The 20,076-nt window shown below is 41.2% G+C and overlaps 3 protein-coding genes across 3 annotated transcripts in view; 1 reads left to right on the forward strand and 2 right to left on the reverse strand.

Moving 5' to 3' along the window:
• The window catches only part of piezo1 (piezo-type mechanosensitive ion channel component 1), a 97,066-nt gene extending 95,841 nt beyond the window's left edge, over window positions 1–1,225 (reverse strand). Inside the window, exon 1 of the mRNA XM_034121749.1 lies at window positions 754–1,225. Within this exon, the coding sequence (XP_033977640.1) occupies window positions 754–817 (64 nt within the window). The 5' untranslated portion in view covers window positions 818–1,225. The remainder of the gene's footprint in view (window positions 1–753) is intronic.
• A 3,121-nt stretch (window positions 1,226–4,346) lies between these two features.
• Window positions 4,347–10,732, forward strand: cdt1 (chromatin licensing and DNA replication factor 1). Its single transcript, XM_034121573.1, has 10 exons — window positions 4,347–4,929; window positions 5,604–5,747; window positions 6,298–6,569; window positions 6,679–6,873; window positions 7,483–7,628; window positions 7,799–7,899; window positions 9,201–9,389; window positions 9,563–9,715; window positions 9,867–10,068; window positions 10,500–10,732. The coding sequence occupies exons 1-10, from the start codon at window positions 4,462–4,464 to the stop codon at window positions 10,661–10,663; spliced, it is 2,034 nt and encodes a 677-aa protein (XP_033977464.1). The 5' UTR covers window positions 4,347–4,461; the 3' UTR covers window positions 10,664–10,732.
• A 2,222-nt stretch (window positions 10,733–12,954) lies between these two features.
• aprt (adenine phosphoribosyltransferase) lies at window positions 12,955–18,677 on the reverse strand. Its single transcript, XM_034121620.1, has 5 exons — window positions 18,328–18,677; window positions 16,923–17,026; window positions 16,513–16,646; window positions 14,067–14,145; window positions 12,955–13,689 (listed from the first exon to the last, which is right to left on the reverse strand). The coding sequence occupies exons 1-5, from the start codon at window positions 18,414–18,416 to the stop codon at window positions 13,550–13,552; spliced, it is 546 nt and encodes a 181-aa protein (XP_033977511.1). The 5' UTR covers window positions 18,417–18,677; the 3' UTR covers window positions 12,955–13,549.
• Between the last annotated feature and the right edge of the window lie 1,399 nt (window positions 18,678–20,076).

The following is a 20,076-nucleotide window of genomic DNA, read 5'->3' on the forward strand; positions in this document are numbered from 1 at the left end:
CAGTAGTAGCCTATTATACGCTAAATGTACTTCAAGTATCCAAAGTACTTGTGCAGAATGGATATTTTTTCACATTTTATTTTATTATAGTTATGATATTATCCTGTTTTAATTTAAATATATATTATTCTGAAATGGACCAGTCATAATGAGTACTTTTACTTTTGTTACTTTAAGTATATTTTGATGCTAAGACTTTTGTACTTTTACTTGAGAAAAAGTACAAAAGTAAAAGTCCAATTCAGGACTTTTACTTGTATTCCTACACTCTGGTACTTCTAAGTAGCTCGAATATGCACAGTCCATTGATTGAGTAAATGTACTTCGTTACTTTTCATCACTGCTACCTGGTAAATACATTTGAAGTCATGTTTAATTCGGCTTATACTCCAACCCTAAATAAGTGATCACTGATCTCTTAAATAATGAATCTTTTGTCCACAGCTGAACACTTCACTATCGAGTTTCACAACAACGCTACACCACGGGAGGAGACACCTATTCAAATCACACTGAGATTTGATTTGACTTAAACTAAAAAACCCTGATGTGGCTGAAGTGGGAACATGTGAGATCCTGTTTGCAGTACCGTGGAGCCTCCAGTAATCAGACACCAGAGATCTGGCACTGTGGCGAACTCTTTACAGTTTTCCCTCCAGCTGCGGCGGCACTAACCACCCAGTAGGCTCCGAGTTCAGGGCTTTGACACATGCTGATCGCTCCTTTAATTCAAGCCAAATGAGAGTTAGTTACCTGTCAGCAGCACGGTGGGCATCAGAAGGCAGTAGAACAGCCACACGATCACCTGTAGATCCATCTGCGCAGATCGATAGGTCCCCGATAATCAGCAGTCAATAAGGTTCAGAAACACTTAGCACGTACGGCTCCATCGCGGCGGATTGATCCGATGTGACAGAGGAGTGAAGACACCATGCGATACTCGCTCCTGATCTTCCATGAAAGAAAACAAAACTTTTGTGGAAAGTTCCAACAAAAGTTTCCGATCAGTGGAGTCCTGTGCTCTCCCAGCAGCAGCAGCAGAGACCCAGTGGTTTCAGTGCTCGGGGAGGGAGAGGCTGAGCATGTGTTCCTCCGGAGGGGCCCAGGCTGTTACAGTAGTAGGTGGAAAATGTGATTCACAGGCAGGCAGTCTGAAGGGCGTTCATAGAGGAGCTATTCTCCAGCGGGCTGCTGCCGGTCACCTCCCTGCACACACTGCACTGCACACTGCCACACACACACACACACACACACACACACACACACACACACACACACACACACACACACACACACACACACACACACACACACACACACACACACACACTGCATACTGCCACACCAACACACACACACACACACACACACACACACACACACACACACACACACACACACACACACACATACACACACACACACACACACACACACACACACTGCCACACTGCTTATGACTCCTGCTTACGGCTAACCTAATCTAATTACACCGTATTGGTATAAAGTGTGAGCACATGCTTAATAAAGACGATTGGAATAAAAAGTAATACAGATGTATTATTGGCTGATAGTTGGTACATGTTTGTCATGCTTATTTCAGTGGTGTGAATTAACTAAGTACATTTACTCAAGCTCTGTACTTAAGTATAATTTTTCCTTAAGTATTTCCATGTTATGCTACTTTGTACTTCTACTCCTCTACAATTCAGAGGTAAATGGTGTACTTTTACTCCACTACATATATTTAATACCTTTAGTTACTTTACAGATTTGGATTAATGATGTGAAATATAGTCAACTCTTAAATCAGACTTTAGTTCCACCTGGAGTAAATTCACAAGCTACCCTGCAGTATACAAAGTCATTCAAACTAGCTGCACCTTCACCAGCTTTGAGAACACTTTCATGATCAATAATAAAACATATGTATTATTCTGAAATGGACCAATGACTACTTTTACTTTTGGTACTTTAACTATATTATGGTGATAATACTTTTCTACTTTTACTTGAGTAAATGTACTTTTTTTACTATTGTAATAAATACAGATATATGATTGGCTGATAGTGTGTTGGCATTGGTTTTAAAAATGTGGCATGTTTATAGATTGGCATTTCTGTCATGACCACGTCAATCAATACTGGAGCTGGAAATAGGTGTCCCCAAAAGCCACGAGACAGATCTGACACATAAACACATGGGCTGTTTGTGGGTCGGTGGCGCCCCCCAGCGGACAAACACACACTGTAAAAACATGGAACAAGTGAAGGCAACACTAGCGTTGGTTGTGAGAGGGGAATGATCCCATTCCCAACCCCAGCAGTAAGTCTCCAGCGTGTGGTTAACTGTGTGTGCATGGGTTAGTGGAAAGTCTGTAATAATATAAAAACATGAGGAACAGAGCTGCACATTTGTCCTGCTTATTCCTTTTGGTGACCCCACAGATTTGTCACGTGACCCCGGGTAGGTCACCATTTATGTAAACACATATTTCCATTTGAGGGGGGAGTGATTAGTAAAATATGCATGAATAAAAAGAAAAAATGTTAAATAGTTGGAAAAAGGTAAGATACACTTTAAAAACTTGTTGAGAGCTAAAACTAGTCTTTGCTGCTGCCTCAAAGAGGAGCAGGGGGGAGAGGAGGGAGACAGGAGAGGCTGATTCAGGAGCACAGACACACTCACAACTATAAATGAACCAAAAATAAATAAATAAACAACTTTCAGTGTTTTTTCACATGTTATTGGTTATGGCCATGATTTTATGATTATTGAAATGTATACAGTTCTGTTTCATATGGGTGTTCCCATAGATCTAGTCTCTTTATTTTTTAGGTCCACCCCCACTTAAAATATGTTCACATGGATAGGTTCCCAAATACATTTGCACATTTTTTTAAATAGTAACCCCTGTCCATATGTTTGTTATTGGGTAGATGTAAACTATAGGGCTATCACTATGGGCAGCAACGCTGTAAATATTTACAAATAAATCCAGCAAAATGTCACAAAAAAAACTGGTAGTGGCCTGGCTGGGTGTATAATTCCCGGCCTGACTCATTGTTCCAGTCTGGCCCTGGCCCCAGGTCATAACCACCATGTGGGAACCACTGCCCTTATTAAAACCATCAGGCTTCTTAATCAGTGATACAATAGCGGAACAAATACTCAACCATGAGTTGTATTGATTAAGTAAGGAGATAAATTACTTATTTTATTTCTGACATGTTCATTAAGCCTTTCATAGTGATCAGTGGAGTAAGCTAGTTACTTACGTGTTAAAGACTTAATCTTGTTACTCACTCTTGATTATGGTGCAATTAAGAGGCCTTTGTGAAGCACAAAGAGGGCTGCATGATTGAAGGGACCCTGAGAATATGTAAAAAGTATGTGGATGTAGATCAAGAGAGGATTAATACAGACTACTCAAATCTAAAAACCTCATTAGAATGGGGATATTGCTATGTTAATGAGTGTTGTGGCTACATGGCAATCTGGTTAAATCAAACTAGTGAATGTTATGATTGGGAAGTTAAACTATATGGAAGTTTCATAATCTAGGTTTATTCTTCTATCATTTGCTTCTAAAGTAAAATATATTATGTAGGCTTAAATAAGTCAAATAATTGTTAATACTTTCTTTCTTTACTTGGTTGCACATGGACATTTGATTTGCAAATAACATACCAGACATGCGTCACTCAACAGTTGAATAAATTGGATTGTTGTATTTGAATTAATATAATAAAGGGCAAATAACAAACAGACAATAGCTTGTTGATATCTTGTTACCAATGGAGACACCTATACATTACATTTCAAGTGTCAGCCATTGATCATTAAATGTGATGCCAAATGATTGATCAGGTTCAGTTTTGAGATACTTAAAATACAATTACCTCAAATGTAAAGCTTTTAAGAACTGTAATGACATTTTGTGAAATTAAAATACATTAACAGAAACATGTAATTATACTTTTTCAGTTATAGAAGCTGATGTGACGTGGAAACGTTTGTTATTTTCCCATTTTCTCCAAATTAAGTCTTATGTATATGACTTTTTAATCCATTTAGCTGTGTTTTGTAACACTTGGATAATATGATAAGGATCAGTCAAAGTCGTCATACATACATTTGTTATAAAAAATAATAATCAAAGTATGAATAAAGATATGTGTACTGGTAACATTATGTGTAAAAAAACAACAACACGTTTAAAATATCGTGTAACTTTAAAAGGCTGCCCCATCCATCCTTTATTTTCCTCAGACGTGGACCGGAAGAGGCGTGGCTTAGTTAATTTCGCGCGAATTTTCTTTCTTCTTCCTGCGAAGTTGAGCGTTTCCGGAGATCTATTGTGGGTGCTCAGTATTTATACCGCACCGACTTCAGGTTATTGTAGCGACCTGCACCTTCATCACTCCGCGGTCCCGGTGTCCACCCCGAGCAGCAGCAACATGTCTCAGGCTAGAGTTACCGACTTCTTCTCCCAGAGAAAGAAAGGCATCGCCGAGCCAGTGAAAGCAGGCAAGCCGAGCAGGAGCACCGCTGTCGGCCGTGGCTCTGCTGGGATCACCTCCAATGTCTCCAGGACCAGGTCATTACAAAACAAAGGAGATTTACCTCTGTCCTCCTCCGTCCATGAAGAGTTTGTCCGAATGATCGATGAGGCAGCGGAACTAGACCCCGGATCGTGTGTCGGTAACCCCGCGAAGAATTCCCCCTCCAGCCCCCGGACACCGAAGCGGACCTCGGCTGACACAGAGTTTGACCTCGGGTCTGCGCTGTTCTCAGCCACCGCCGACCACAGCACGGCGAAGAGGAGACGGCATGCCGAGGCCGGTAGAGAGGCTAAAGCTGCGGTCCAGAAAGCTCCGAAGAGGAAGGCCAGGAAGAAACTACTCCTCCCGCAAGACTCGCCTCAGGTAATGCTAGGCTTCTGACTCCTCCATGGGACAGATGCATGTAAACAACACATCTTAATGTTCTTTAAAAAGGCAAATAAACAGCCTTATTGTAACCCACTGGTGTAAAGTAACATTTAAGTACTGTACTTAGGTACACATTTAATGTACTTGTACTTTACACGAGTATTTTCATTGTATACTACTTTATACTTCCACCCCACTACATTCTGGAAGAAACTTTTGTATTTTTTACCGCACTACATTTATTTTACAGATTTATTTACTAATTAATTTTGAAACACAATGCATAACTAGACACTAATACTAAAAAAGTTTTAAAATATGATCATTTGGGATAGATTTAACCATCCGAGATTGTAATCAATAACTAAAACCATGAGTGGTTTAACTGAAAAATATTTAGTTGACAACAATTTGTACACTTGACAGCAATAAGACACTTCCAGCTTCTTAAATGTGAAGAGTTTTGTGGTTGTTGCAATGAGTACTTTTACTCCCCATACTTGCATTAATCGTACTTTGAATACTTTTCACTTTGTACCATTCTTGATGCAGTACTTAAAATGTAACATTTGATATCTTACTTTCACTCATCTGAAGAATCTGAACCCTTTGTCCATCCCTGATTGTACTGAATGGCAGGTATTGAGTGTTGGTGTTTGTGTGTGCAGGCTGCCGCTCAGCCCAGAGAGGAGACCCCCCTCTCAGCTCCTGCAGCCTCTGTGTCTGGACACAATGAGAAACACCTTAACCTCCAGACCCCCCCACAGAGGAGTCCAGTCCCCAGCAGGAACACTGAAGGACGGGCTTCTAAGGTAACGCATTGTGCTTGGATAATCTGACTGCTTCACCAGTCACCACACTTTATCTGGGCAGTTTGTTTCCATCATTATTTAATATGTTTTCGCAAACTAAATAAATACACATTTCTAAGTTCAACCCAACCCTGTGTGGGGAATGAAGAAACCTCACTTTTATCAGCTCATGCATGATATTTTTGTGTTGGGCATGGCTGTGTAAAGTCAACATATCTAATGATATCTACAGTGTTGTTCTGTTCTGGGCAGCATGGCAGTATTTCTTGGAATTATTTTTAAATAAACTTTAGATGACTTTGTAAGGATGTGGTGAAATCATGAACCGCATATAGAGCACTGTACTGTAGATACATGGGTCTTTAGACACACACACACACACACACACACACACACACACACACACACTTTCATTAGTAGGATACATACATTCAATGTTGGTTTTGCTCTGTACGTAGGATTGGTTAAAAACAAGACCAAAACAATATTGTCACATTTCCCCCTTTGAAAGTCCTGAATTGATCCCCATGGTAACCCCTCTCTCTGTCAGGCTCTGGGTAAAGAGGACCTTGCAGCCCTCAAGTCTCGCCTTCAGAGGATCAAGAAACACGCAGAGAGAATCCCCAGCCCTGCTTCAGCCCCCACACCATCCTCTCCAGCTGCTTCAGCTCTCAACAGCACCCCCACACCTGCCATTTCTGATGCTAAGACCCTCAAGTCAACTGTAGCACAGGCTAAAGAGCTAGCTGTTAAAGCTCAGCGGAGGAAAGCGGAGCGAGAGGCCAAGAAGAGCAGCCTGAGTGAAACACCATCCCAGGACAGGTGAGCAAAGTGAAGCATACCTACAGCAAGACCCTCAGACACATCTGTAGAGTGCAGCTTGAACACTACATTTCCACTAACTGTTCCCCCCTCTCCTGTTGTCCCTCAGTACTGAGCAGCCGGCCTACCAGCGGTACCACAACCTCGCCCAGGCCGCCCCCCCGGGGTTGTCCCTGCCGTACCAGTACAAGGTGCTGGCTGAGATGTTCAGGAGCATGGACACTGTGGTGGCCATGCTGTACAACCGCTGTGAGACCACCACCTTCACCAAGCTCAAACAAGGAGTCCAGGACATGATGCACAAGTAGGTGGACAGATGGAGGAATGTTCTGGTTGTACTTTAAAATGCGGATGAGTGATTTTGGGCACATACTATGTTCATATTAGCATGTATTGCCTCTACTGTGACATGTCTCCATGCTTTAATGTTCAAAAAGCTCTTTATTTGTCTAAACAAAGGAGTCCAATGGAGGAGTTTCAGGCAGGGAACACAGGGATTTTAGACTATTTACATGCACAAAAAAAGAGTTATCATTAAGTAGTATTGTATTGTTTCCTGGTACGAATTTGCAAAAGAGTGTCTTTCACTGACATTTCTTGAGAGAATTAGAAAGCTGTTGTGAAAAAACCCATTGTTGAAGACATTTGAAGTGACTCCTTAAAACAATTCTTGCAACAGAAAGAGGGAACTTGCAGCACATCCACTGTACCTCAACTATGTCTAGTAAAGATGCTGTTGTCATGTCTGTTTAAACTACCTTTAGCACCCCTTTGTAATATTCATTCATCACCACATGGAACATCTCTGACCAACAATTAGATTTTCCAAAAGCTCTGGGATTTGACAACATCCTGGAGCTAGGGTCAGGCTGCAGAAGATAACGTTAGATTTTTTTTTTTTTTACCCCCGCAGGCGCTTTGAGGAGAGCCACGTTGGTCAGATCAAGATGGTGTTTCCTGAGGCCTACACCTTCAGACAGGAGAAGAACATCCCCACCTTCACCAGCGGCATTAAGAAGGGCAGCTACCAGCTCACTGTGGAGCCCGTCGTCCCCTCCGGTAAACACTTTTCTTAAAGTTTTCTAGCGAATACAACTTGGATCAGCACACCATTTAATTAAGTTATTTAAACGGTGGGCCTGATTGCATGTCCCCTTTTCTAAGTGTCCATGATAATGTGTCCTTTACCTTGTGTTCATGCACTAACCTGTGTGCTGTGTCCTCCTCAGACCAGAATGAACCTCGTCCTGTCCTCTCGGCCACTCGCCTCCTGGAGAGGAGACAAATCTTCCACCACAGTCTGGTCTCCGTCGTCAAACAGCACCACAAGGTCAGCAGCTGCTTCAGTACTATTTCTAATAGTAAGCGTCACAATAGAGTGGTGCAGGAATGAGTCCTACAACCCGGAAATGAGTCAGCATTTGAGCACAGGTTTTTAACGTGTTAGATGCCAAAAATAAGGTCTGTGGTTAAAATGCGCTTACCATATTTTCACGATTTGTTCTACAACATAAAATAAATCAGTAAATAGCCCACTGGTGAATGTCTGAAGCTTTTACGTATCTTTTTAAAACGGCAGTTGGCCGACAAGTGACTAAATTAGACTAATAAACTTCATCACGCCCAACATTAGCTGCCTTTAGCTTAGCGGTGGTTACTTTAACTCGTGTTTCTGTGCTGTAGTTTCCTTATAGCCTAACGTTAGCTTTATACTTCTAGTGATTGCATTTATGCTTCAACAATTTAAAAAGTGGTGTTAACACTCGAACCGCCAGAGGTCGCTGTATACCTAAAACCGCAGACAGGTCAAATGTACCCGCTATTGATTTTCAAGGTACAATGTTCTTTTATTTATCATGTAGAACAGTGAGTTTTGATCGCACAGGGATGAAACTTATACCAATAGAATCTGTGGACAGCTTTTCATGATATAGTTTGTGCAGATAGCATGAAGTATAAAATATCGCTACCAGTGCTGATTTAAACGCTTGGTGTTAGACTTGTGTTTTGTTTAGGTACAAATCTCTATCTCTCTATAACTATCTATCTCTCTATCTATCTATAAGGAACCGCAGTAGACAAAAGGCGTTGCTATAGCAACACTTCATGTTTAGGCTGCATTTTCTATGAGGTAAATATTACCCGCTGGCACTAATAGGTATAAATGGCATTTTTTTTAACAACAGAGGGTGCTACATAACAAACTTTCAGGAAAAGTCACGGACTGGGAGACTTGAATATTTTATTGAAAAAAAGTTACATACAATCAAAAAAACAGCTGCGGGTAAAATTGACCCGTTGGCGGTTCTAGTGTTAATATGTAGAAATTATCCTGTGGCAAAAATGTGCGTCTTTGCTACAAATGTTATTTTCTTCAATAATTCCAAATCCAATTGAAAAATCCCATTCCTTTTTGTAAAGGGAGCCCTTGCAATGCTTACTGTTGTCTACAAATATACGTCATCCCTGCACCACTCGTTTTTGCTTTAGGCCAATGTTGAGGAGTTTCAACCACGGCCAAGTCCCAAGTTTTCGAATAGATGCTGTGTTATGATCTGGGATCGTTTTCTACAGTAACAATCAGAAAATATATTTTGGCCCTGAATGAAGGATTGACCTCTGTTTCTGCAGGTGTTTCTTTCCACGTTGGTTCCTGTGGTGACTGTTCCAGAGGACAAACTGACCCGCTGGCACCCCCGCTTCAATGTGGACACTGTCCCAGTCATCTCCACCAGCCTGCTTCCCCAGCCCCCCCACACCGAGAAACTGTCCACCGCTCAGGAGGTGCTGGACAGGGCCCGCTCCTTCATCACACCCAAGGTACTGCATGTGCTAAAACTATCAATTTAAGTATAATCATTGGGTAACGCTGTTGAAGTACTATGTGTTATTTGATAAAGAAACTGTATATTTCACTATCAGTGTTTTGATTGCATTCACTAAGCATTGTTCTGTCAAAACTAAATGGAAATGTCCTCTCTTCCTGCGTTCAGATGGAGAAGGCTCTGGCTGCTCTGGCTCTGAAGACTGAAGAGACTAAAGAGCCCACACCTCCACAGAACCCAACAGCCCCCCCACCCCCAGCTCCATCAGAAACTCAGGCCCCAACGGCCCTGAAAGGAGTGTCCCAGTCCCTGCTGGAGAGGGTAGGTGTTCCAGGAGGGGAACATTGGTGCTGGGGTGGGCAGTGTGAACAGTGCTTTATGGGGACACACCTTGTTTTGCCCCGTTAGATAATGATGTTGTGATGTATCTTGTTATCCTCATATTGATTTGGGTGCTCTGTTGGTGTTGCAGATTCGGGCGAAGGAGGCCCAGAAGCTCCAGGCAGCCATGACCAGAAACCCCGTCCAGGAGGGGCGCCTGCTGATGATGTCACGGCTCCCCGAGCTGGCCAGGATTCTCCGGAACGTTTTTGTGACCGAGAAGAAACCAGCTTTAATAATGGAGGTGGCCTGTAACAAGATGGTGGCCAGCTTCAGATCTGCCCTCAGCTCAGGTTGGTAGTGACATTAAGCTCAGCTTCAGTGGCTCTTTGTACGAACTAACTGCATTGACTTCTACTCGAGAGGTCATGTTTTTGTCTTTGTGACAACATTTCATACTGTGTAGATCCTCAGTGCCAGGTTCAGACAGGAAGTGCCCCCGTTGTTTTACAATTACCAACTTATTCTGCACATGTTTCTGTTTATGCATGACAAAAAATGTGAATGGCTTGGTAATGAACGGAGCCACCAAAGATGAATCCACATCACTACTTGTGGGAGAAGCTGAGAACCATCCTGCATACATTGTTTATACATCTTATTAAGTAAAAGGGTGGTTAAGCAGCGTTTCACTGTAGCATTCACCATTATCTTGTAATATGTGTTCTTATTGTATCATTTTTAAACAACTGTTACTGATTGGCTGTTCCTCTCTAATGAACAGGTGAGATGGAGAAGCACATCCGTCTGCTGGCAGAAGTGGCCGGTGAATGGCTGAAAATTCATCCAATCAGGAAGGACTTTTACCTGAAATTGAACAAGAACATGGAGCTCAACATCGTCCTGGACCAACTGAGCATCAGACTGCGAGAGGAGGAGAGGACCTGAGAGGACTGACAGAATAATGACTGAATGATCCAGTGAAGTGGTGACCTCAGTGACCCCCCCCCCCCCCCTCCCCACACCTTTCTCAGGTCCTCAGGCTAGTTCCCGTCTAAAGGGCAATATGCTTCACTGAATAACACTGTTTTGTGAACAGAAGGCACGTCTGACATTTTATACATAGTTCTGTGGTGTGCTGTAGGCTCTGAGTCTTCTTCTCTCAGCTCCAAGGTATGTCCCGAAATCCAGAGACCATGAAGGATCGTTCAGACCTAGTCCCCCCCCACCCCCCCCCCCCCCCCCCCCCCCCCCCCCCCCCGTGTGTTTTAAAAGAAAAGGTTGTTTTAACCACAGTTCTGTTAAAGGATATGAAGATGTGCTTTGTTTTGTTTTATCCATTGTTGAAACTGTTGTTGCTGTTCCAGTCTTTTTCTGGATCTATTTTCTACAATGTAGAACTGATGAAAGCTTACATTTTTATAAGTCATTGTTTACCAAATACAAGTTTGTCAGAATCCCGATGCCTGTTTTCTGTGAATTCAGTTAATTAAACATGACAATCGTAAGGCAAAGGTGACTTTTTATGTTGCCTCTGGTATAAAATGCTCATGCTACCTCTAAAAAAGAATCCTAATCATTAGGGAGATCCAACAAGACGTATTGCGTTCAGACATATCTTTGTTCTCCATGATACATAAAACAACATGAGTCTCACCTGGATAACTGCACATAAGCTGATCTAAACTTGAAGTGAATAAATTGAGACTTTCTGCGGTTGTATTTGTGTCTCCTGACCTGTTCTTGATCTTTCTTTAACAATATGTCTAAATGTCTTTACTGTAGTAGTAAAGATGAGAATGAATGAAACAGCTTGCTGAAAGGTCAAAGCAGCTGGAAGGCATTGCTGATCCATAAATACATTTGTATAGCAGCAATCCACCAGACTTGTTCCTCACCAAGCTTTACACATCAGGGTTATTATAAACATATATGCTAAATGATTCAAGATGATGCATTACGTTAATGAGATGGATGCGTCTGAGTATGAAGGGAGGTCCATCCCATAGTGACACCTCACTCATGCTACTCTGAAAACCAGGGTAACACAAGTAACCTACAAATAGGTTGTTATAGTGGTTAAAGTAATACATGTGTTTTTGTTGTTCTGTTTATCATAAGGAATCTTACTTGTATTATATTTTCAGATTTTGTATTAGCTAGGATATAAAGTGTTTAGTAATTAAAGTATGAATCGTTTTTATTGAGAAATCAAATAAAAGACCCAGTTCTTCCTTCTGACAATGTATTTTGAACACACACTAATCTCCATCAAAGGAGTGACAGGCGAGTTACAAGTTGATGGTCCTTCACTTCGTACCTGATTCAAATATCCTAAATAACTGTTTGTAGATATGCATGTTCCTAATGACCCCTGACCTTTGCACTATTTTCATAATGTGGTTGGCATTGTATGTCTTATGGTATAGTGAATATAATAACGTATTTCCATATAATAGTCTCTTCTCTGTAGAGAAGTATAATTATATAAAGTATTAGAAAATAGTGGAAATAATTTAAGAGTACAACTTATTTCATTTACTATAGTCAGGGTTCATACACTTATTCACCAATGATTTTCAATGACTTCTCCATGACCTTTACCTCATTTTCCATGACCAAAGAAATTACTCTTTCTCAGCGGTACCACTGAAACATTTTTATTTTAACATGGTTAGCTGGAAAATAAGGTCTGCATATGAAACATGTTGTGCCTATCTAAAACAAATCAAATAGGCTTACTAGCTCCTACAGACTAGCCACTGTAGACTACAGGGCGTGATTGTAAATCTCTCACCAGCAAAATACCTCGACAGTTAAATGCCATTTTACGTTTCATTACTATACGATACAGTATTTATTATCATTATAGTATTACTATTTCGGCAATTAGATAAAATATAAATTATATTTGATGCAACTTTGGTTACATTTCCATGACTTTTCCAAAACCTATTGTTTTCCATAACTTTTCCAGGGCCTGGAATTAGCATTTTGAATTTCCATGACTTTTCCAGGTTTTTAATGACCGTAGGAACCCTGTATAGTGAATGCTGCAATGTGAGGCAGAGATGATTCATTGCTCACATTAGCCAACATAAGCTTCTGGAAAACTTCAAGTTCGACTGCAGCAGGGAAATCCCTGCTTGCATTGAATAGAGCAAGGACACATCTGATGGCTGACTATCAGAACTTCTCATTTGGAAGAAGACGCATTTGAAAAATAAAATATACAAATGTGGTAGTTGATCAATTAGTTTTTAGCTTTTATAAATGCAAAAATATCAGTCAGATAAATGGTATCATTATAGACTTCTTACATTACCATGTGTGTGATAAAAGTGATACATTAAGGACAAAGGTTGTGAAAATTAAAATGACATGCTAATCACATGAAAGCTGCATTAGTAAGGAGAACAGTGGTCACAGGTACTATGATTGAAAACAGTGAAAGAAGGCCATGTTTGGATATCTTAAAAAGACGTATCACTGAGTACAGATGTTAAGACCCTTTGAATCCCGTAGAATAAATGGTTGAAAATGTATGCAATAAAGCTAAGTGACAACAAGCATTAACAGATGTGTGAATAAATGACCATTTAAAAATATATATATTTAAGTGCTTACTGGAATTGCAAAACAGTATGTGATTGAAATGACAAAAAACATTAAGTGAAGATGAAGAGCTTTCCTGTTTGCTGATGGAGACACTGGAAGTACCGATCTTTTAGTACAAACTTTGTTTGACGCAGACAACATGTTAACTTTCTTTGTGCAGCCGTGTTCACTTCAGTAAAGAGCTTGGCCTGATCCCAGGTCTGTCTGCAGCGCTCCTCAGTACTGCAGCAGGGAGAACACCTGGTGTGGTTTCAGTTTGTCGATGCCGTTCAGCTCCTTGAGCTCGATGACCACCATGCATCCCAGAATATCAGCCTGCTGCTTCTTCATCAGCTCACAGGCTGCGTACAATGTCCCTACAACACACACATGAACATCACTTTCAAATACAAGATGGTTCCCACAGTGGGGCATAAGAATCACTAACAAGTTGGAAAACATTTTTGATTCAAGTTAAAAAGTGCAAATGTATTTAACATTTAAATCTCCTAAAGCCTGATTAAGGCTTTTTTTGTTGTTGTTGAGTTTATTAATAATGTAAAGGTGTTTTTAATTGATTATTTTATTATAGGTTTAAATGTGTTTCTTTTGCATTTTGAGGAGTATTTATCAGAAGTCTTGCTCACTTTGATAAAAGCCTACTGGGTAAAAACATGTTTTCATTGATCAATTGTGAGTGATGGCCATGATTAACATGATGCATTTCAAGCTGATGTAACCATGGATTTCTCACCTCCAGTAGCCAAAAGGTCATCAATCAGAAGAACCTTCTGTCCTGGAGCCACGCCGTCCTCCTGGACCTCCACCTCTGCCTGCAGGAGGAGGACACTCTTACTGTTCATCAGATTACAGATTTCCTGCCTGAAGTCATGACCTTTTTCCAAGTAGACTCTTTGGCCCTCATCACAATATCAGACAGTGATGAAAGACTTCAAAGAAAATAACATTGTCTATAAATGTAATTTGAACAGTGCATTTTAAGGCCCTGACACACCAACCCGATTTTGGGAGTCAGAGGCCGTCAGAGGCAGTCGGGCATTCGCGGCACCCTACTCAGGTTGGTGTGTCCCGCACCGTCGTCTCTTTACGGCACATTTTCATACCTCCCGCGGCTGATTCAACTTGTTGAATCGGTAGACAGTTGGCCAAAGAAAGTCGGCCAAAGAAATCACTCTGATTGGCTGTTCAGCTTAGCGAATCAGTGCATGAGAAGCGAAGCGGAAGTGAGGGACCAAAACAAACGATTAAGAAGGCACACACAGACAGACAGAGCTACTGTCTACCACTGTTCATTGTTCATTTACCTATTGTGAGCATCACATGGAAATGTACATTTTGCAAGAAGTGGCCATTATTCAGATGGGTGTTTCTGTCTGCCCCTCTATTCTTTCTCCCATTATCCTCCACAATTTGCCTAGAAGTATTTTAACGTTGTAGCTGTTCAAGATGGTCATTTTAAAATGTGTTAAAAATATACTGTTAGTAGTTAAACCAATAATAATAATGTACGGCTGCAACTGACAGTTACCTTGATACTACAGCCATTGATAACACAGCATTAGACATATTTGGCAAACTCTTTTTTTTTTTATTGTATTACACACTATTTTTATCGTATTGTATTTTTGTCGATTGTTTACATTGTACAGTTCTTTAGACATATTTGCTATATCTTATCCCACTGAAAAGGCACTGCACCGACACCGTTAAAATATTGGCATAGTTCATCCCTGTGCTGCTTGGCTCGAGCTGGAATATTGGTGCCGTGTGGCAGGGTGGCCTGCCGTAGTTCAGGGTCTAGTCTCCATCTTCCTGGGACAGCTCTCGACACAGGTTCGGGAAAGCCCCCTGAGCTTCTCGCTGTAGTATCCATGTTTTCACCCATTTAGTGCGGTTTCTCCTGATTTTTCGCTTCCGCTTCTTAATCTCTGCAGCCGCAAGCAACACTCCAATTGCTGATAATGCCAGTACCGTACGATACATGTTTTCGATCGACGAGAGAGAGTGAAAATGGAACCCACACGCTATTTGTTGTTTGTTTATATCACGCAGTCTGTTCTTCTTCTCTCGGTGTATCACGCAGTCTGTCTTCCGGTTGTTGCCTCTTTTGAATGACGAATACACAATACCGCTGCCTGCTGGTAAGGAGAGTTATTGCCACTCGTCGACTGAAGTCTTTGCGGTGTGTTCGTAGGCGGGCGGCGTAGCCGACGCAGGCGACGTAGCGGACGTAAAAGTCGGGACGCCTTCGGTACGCGTTCTTTGGTCTCAGGTTGGTGTGTAGCGGCCTTTACAGAACAAACCCACTTTAAAAACTCTCTGTAGCTCTTTCAGCAAAACTAAGGCGTTACCTTAGATGTATCCATCTTACTGGACATGCTTATCAAAGAAGTGGTTATACCTCATGAGAAGGAGTCTCTCTATGGAAGATTAGATGTTGTTATCGTAGTGGTAGAGAAATGTTTCTGACTGCACAGTTTACACATCACTGTCACATCTTTGTCCTTATGCAAAACAAATTGAAATAGTGTGCATTTCTCCACCCCTCAGGAGACGTCTTATGCCAATCTGGCATTTTTGCTCTGTCTCCTTCTCCGTGTGTAGTGTAGCGCAAGCACGCACAGGAAGGAAGTTTGATTTATTTTTCTGTCCTTACGTTATGCAGATAGATGAAGGGCATAAAGTCACGCAAGTAACGAGATCATTTTGTGCTTAGTGACTGTAATGTGATTACTGCCGTTATCAACAACTCCTGCATTACCGTTACAGGAGTTAGCAGTAATCACATTACAGTTACTAAGCACAAAAGTATCTCCCCAACACTGCAAGACACACTGGCCTGTTATCCTCCCATATGTTAATTGTTGTGCGGCCAGTTATGTTACAGAAGCATGAGAAAGTGGTTTGTAGCTCTGACTTGTATGTCATTTGAAGCCCAGGAGGCTGTGATGGCCGAGTTGTAGCAACAGCTAGGAGAGTGGTGATGTGATGACGCAGCAGTCAGTGGAGAATGAACATGTGTAGGAATAGAAAGGGATATATAATTATGTGTGGCTTTAGTGTTAAGATATTTATCAATTAATATATGAATCTCTACATTCCTGTATTCCCTAATTGCCATTCTATCCACAATGTAAAAACTGCAAAACAAAACCAAATCCTGTGTGTGTGTTCTTTACCTTTCCATACTCCAGATCATACGCCACAGACACAGTGCTCCCAGGCAGTTTGCCGATCTTTCTGACCAGGACAAATCCAACACCTAGCCTCTGAGCCAGCAGAGGACCAAACAGGAAACCACGAGCATCCAAACCTGCACTCAGACACAGGAGGACAAGTTAGGGCCGGATATAATGTATGGAAAATGAATACAACCCACATCAAAGTGTTTACATTCTAAAAATCTAATTTGTTTATATGGAAGTCTTGCCCTGACCCAAAGTAAAAACACAAATGAATTCCATGAAACATTGGACATTTTTACAGTCTGCCTAGATCGATCCCAACTTGTTCTGGTCACAGAAAAAGGCAGTTCTTTTAAGGCTAAGACTGGTTTATAATGAAAAGAAGCTTTGCTTTGGTTCCTCACCCACGATCAGATCCACCTGCGGGTGGTTCTTCCTCACATGTTCTTCAAACAGGTCGGTCACAGCTGTCAGAGCTGCTGGATCCTTCAGGATTGGACAGATATCCCTGCATCACACATTACATTAACACACGCTCAGGACTCATTTATGAGCTTCTGCTTCAAATACATTTGAAATTATATTCCAACAGCACACCTGATTGATTTGGTAGCTAATAATTAAATTAATTACGTGTAAGTATATGTAATAATAATCTTTCATTCACAAAGTCAACTATAAATTATTCCCCATCAACCCCAACTGTTCTGTCACAGGCCATAAGACTATTAAACACCTGAGCTCGCACTATTATTATTACACTTTTTTTTTTTTAATGTCTTGTAATTGCATTGTTGAGGAACCTGTGACCCAAGTTGTTCATTCATTACAAACTACACCGTAGTTTTGTTTAGGACATGACTATAAACCTTTGAATTTGAAATTTGAAACTGAGGTGGGGCAACAATAAAGTTGTTACAGTTATCCTAAATATGTATTCAAATGTGTTGCTTGCACCCACGGATATGAGGCCTACATTTTCATACAAAATAAGAGAAAACCGCATATTGTCATATTGGAGAAGCTGGTATAAGACAATGCTTGATAGAAGGATAATAATTAACCCAAATTCTTGTTGATTAATTTTACGTTTCATTTAGCACTTAAAACATGGCCTAACAGTTATATTTCTCCAAGTTAGTAGTTCCATAAGCCACCTGCTGAGAGCAGATAAAGCCACTGCCTGCATGTGTTTGATCTAATAGACATTTATTCTGTATTGGCTGTAGGAAGAGATTGGGGAGAGGGTGAAGAGGTAGAGTTACTTTACCTCAGGCACTGACTGGCCTGAACTACAGGTGGAGCAGCAAACAGGTAAACACTACTGACTGTAGGAACTGTAATAACTGTAGGCTAACTGTACTAACACGGTTTATTATGTGGCTTCATGAACAACAGGTAGGTGGAGGGTAGACAGGTGGTGTGGAGGAAAGAAATGCTGTCAGACACCCTTTCAGAAGGTTACAGTCAACTTTTTCCCTAAAGCAAAGTCTTAAAATATTTATATATTTAGATAGCCCTGACAGAAACAGTGGTCTGCACCACACGTGCAATACATATCCTCTGTAGGGTGTGTGTGTGTGTGTGTGTGTGTGTGTGTGTGTGTGTGTGTGTGTGTGTGTGTGTGTGTGTGTGTGTGTGTGTGTGTGTGTGTGTGTGTGTGTGTGTGTGTGTGTGTGTGTGTGTGTGTGTGTGTGTGCGCGTGTGTAGCACTGACACTGCATGGAGAGACTGTTCCTGCACTACATAAATGTGGGTAGCCGTAGCTCAGAAACTCTGAAGCAGGTGAAGCGGTAAACTGACTCTTACCGGAACAGAATGCCTTTCTTCGGGAAGTCGGGGAAGGCTCGGACGTGTCTGTGGACCAGCTGCAGTTTGGACTCAGAGCTGGTTGCCATGCTTGCTCTCTATCTCACACTCTGCTCTGCTTTCTGCTTACTGCTGCCTGCTTCTTCTTCTTCTATGGTTTTAATGGCAGACTACAGACCAACGTTGACTGTGTATGCCGTCACCTACTGCACCGGACGGAGTGTAAGATATCATGACTTTATGACATGTTTTCTACTTGGATACAACGTTAGGATTTCTAAATGTAAAAAACACACCAAAATCATCTAAATACTGACTTTAAAAATAGGTTAGATTCTGGATATTAAACCTCCGTTCCCTCCACTACAGAGCACACTGACAGTGTGTACTAACCATTACGCATTAGCGCCCTCTCCTGGGCTGGGGTGCGCAGCTACACCACCCACAAAACCCCAAAGATTGATTTATGCTTCACATTGTATGTTGATTTCCCCCCAACAGCAAGACATGGCAAGTTTATTCATTAAGCACATTTAATATCAAATCACATTATCAACAAGGGAATTCAAATTGCTTTACAAAAAACTTGTAACATCAGTCACTAGAAGCCCAAGATAATTCTAATTGAAAAAAAGGCTTGAATAGAAAAATACAGTTCTAAAATACCAGAATAAAAAACAGTGCTGTGTAAGATATGCATTTTTATTTTATGGGAAGGTAAACAAGTTTTCAGTCTGGTTTTAAATGAAGAAATAGTTGCAGTTTTCTGGGATTTTTTTTCAAAATATATGGAACATAAAAATTAAACACTGCTCCTCCATGTTTAACTCTGACTGCAGACCTGAACCAGAAGACCTGAGAGCTCTGGTTGGTGTCCGGTGCCTTGCTCAAGGGCACCACGGCAGGGCAGTAGGTGACCTGGGACCTCTCCAAGTAGCAGTCCACACTCCATATTTAGGTCTGGTCGGGGACTTGAACAGGCGACCCTACGGCTCCCAGTCCAAGCCACTGCCGGAGTAGGAGAGTAATGATTATTTTTTTGCCAGATAATATTTGAACAGAGAAATATCTTTTATCTTCCAGATCAACTTGTCTTTCCTTTCAACATCACAGTTGCTCACAGTACAGTTAGGCTAGGTTGAATTGTTTCTCATTCGCACTCAATGAATAACATCTATCATTATCTCATTTGTGATATAGTTATATAAGTCTTGGGTATTCTCTGGTTATAGTCCTACCACCGTGCTATCAGTGTGCCAAACAGGTGAATATTTGTAGGGGTTGTTAAGATAAGAAGGGGGCCAACGCAGTCATTTGTCTCACCTCAGGCCTAACTGACTGAGGCCTGCTTTGAAAAGACGCAGACAAAACATCAGGTAAACCACTGTACTAACTAAGATAGAACAAACATGTAAACAAGGCAAATGAGTAGATCCTGGACATATTGATTCTATAAACAGGTGGAATTTGTATTTATTTTTAATGTATTTTAAAAGCAGCTCTGTTGAATTTGAAACTTTAAGATGCTTTGTTTTAGGGTATCAATTGTATTATATTGCCAGCACCCAAGGACACGTTTCCCCAAGAACACAACGAAGCAAGGAAACAATCAAACCAATCTGTGGTCATTGTGCTGGTGTTGACTGGACTAAATTGTATTTAAAGGTGTTTCTGACATTTTGTTTAGTTGTTCCTCAACAGCGGTATTGCTTTATTCACTGTATCTTTAAAAAATGGACTAGGCTTCGT

Source organism: Trematomus bernacchii, unplaced genomic scaffold (assembly GCF_902827165.1).
Source record: "Trematomus bernacchii unplaced genomic scaffold, fTreBer1.1, whole genome shotgun sequence".
NCBI lineage: Eukaryota > Metazoa > Chordata > Actinopteri > Perciformes > Nototheniidae > Trematomus > Trematomus bernacchii.

Excerpts from the sequence above, each read along its gene's own strand:
- cdt1 (XM_034121573.1), top strand. The coding sequence starts at position 4,462 with ATGTCTCAGGCTAGAGTTACCGACTTCTTCTCCCAGAGAAAGAAAGGC. Across the intron at positions 4,930-5,603 it reads TCCCGCAAGACTCGCCTCAG|GCTGCCGCTCAGCCCAGAGA; the intron begins GTAATGCTAGGC and ends TTGTGTGTGCAG. Across the intron at positions 9,716-9,866 it reads CCCAGTCCCTGCTGGAGAGG|ATTCGGGCGAAGGAGGCCCA; the intron begins GTAGGTGTTCCA and ends TTGGTGTTGCAG.
- aprt (XM_034121620.1), bottom strand. The coding sequence starts at position 18,416 with ATGGCAACCAGCTCTGAGTCCAAACTGCAGCTGGTCCACAGACACGTC. Across the intron at positions 17,027-18,327 it reads AAGAAAGGCATTCTGTTCCG|GGATATCTGTCCAATCCTGA; the intron begins GTAAGAGTCAGT and ends TGTGTGATGCAG. Across the intron at positions 13,690-14,066 it reads TGACCTTTTGGCTACTGGAG|GGACATTGTACGCAGCCTGT; the intron begins GTGAGAAATCCA and ends TGTGTGTTGTAG.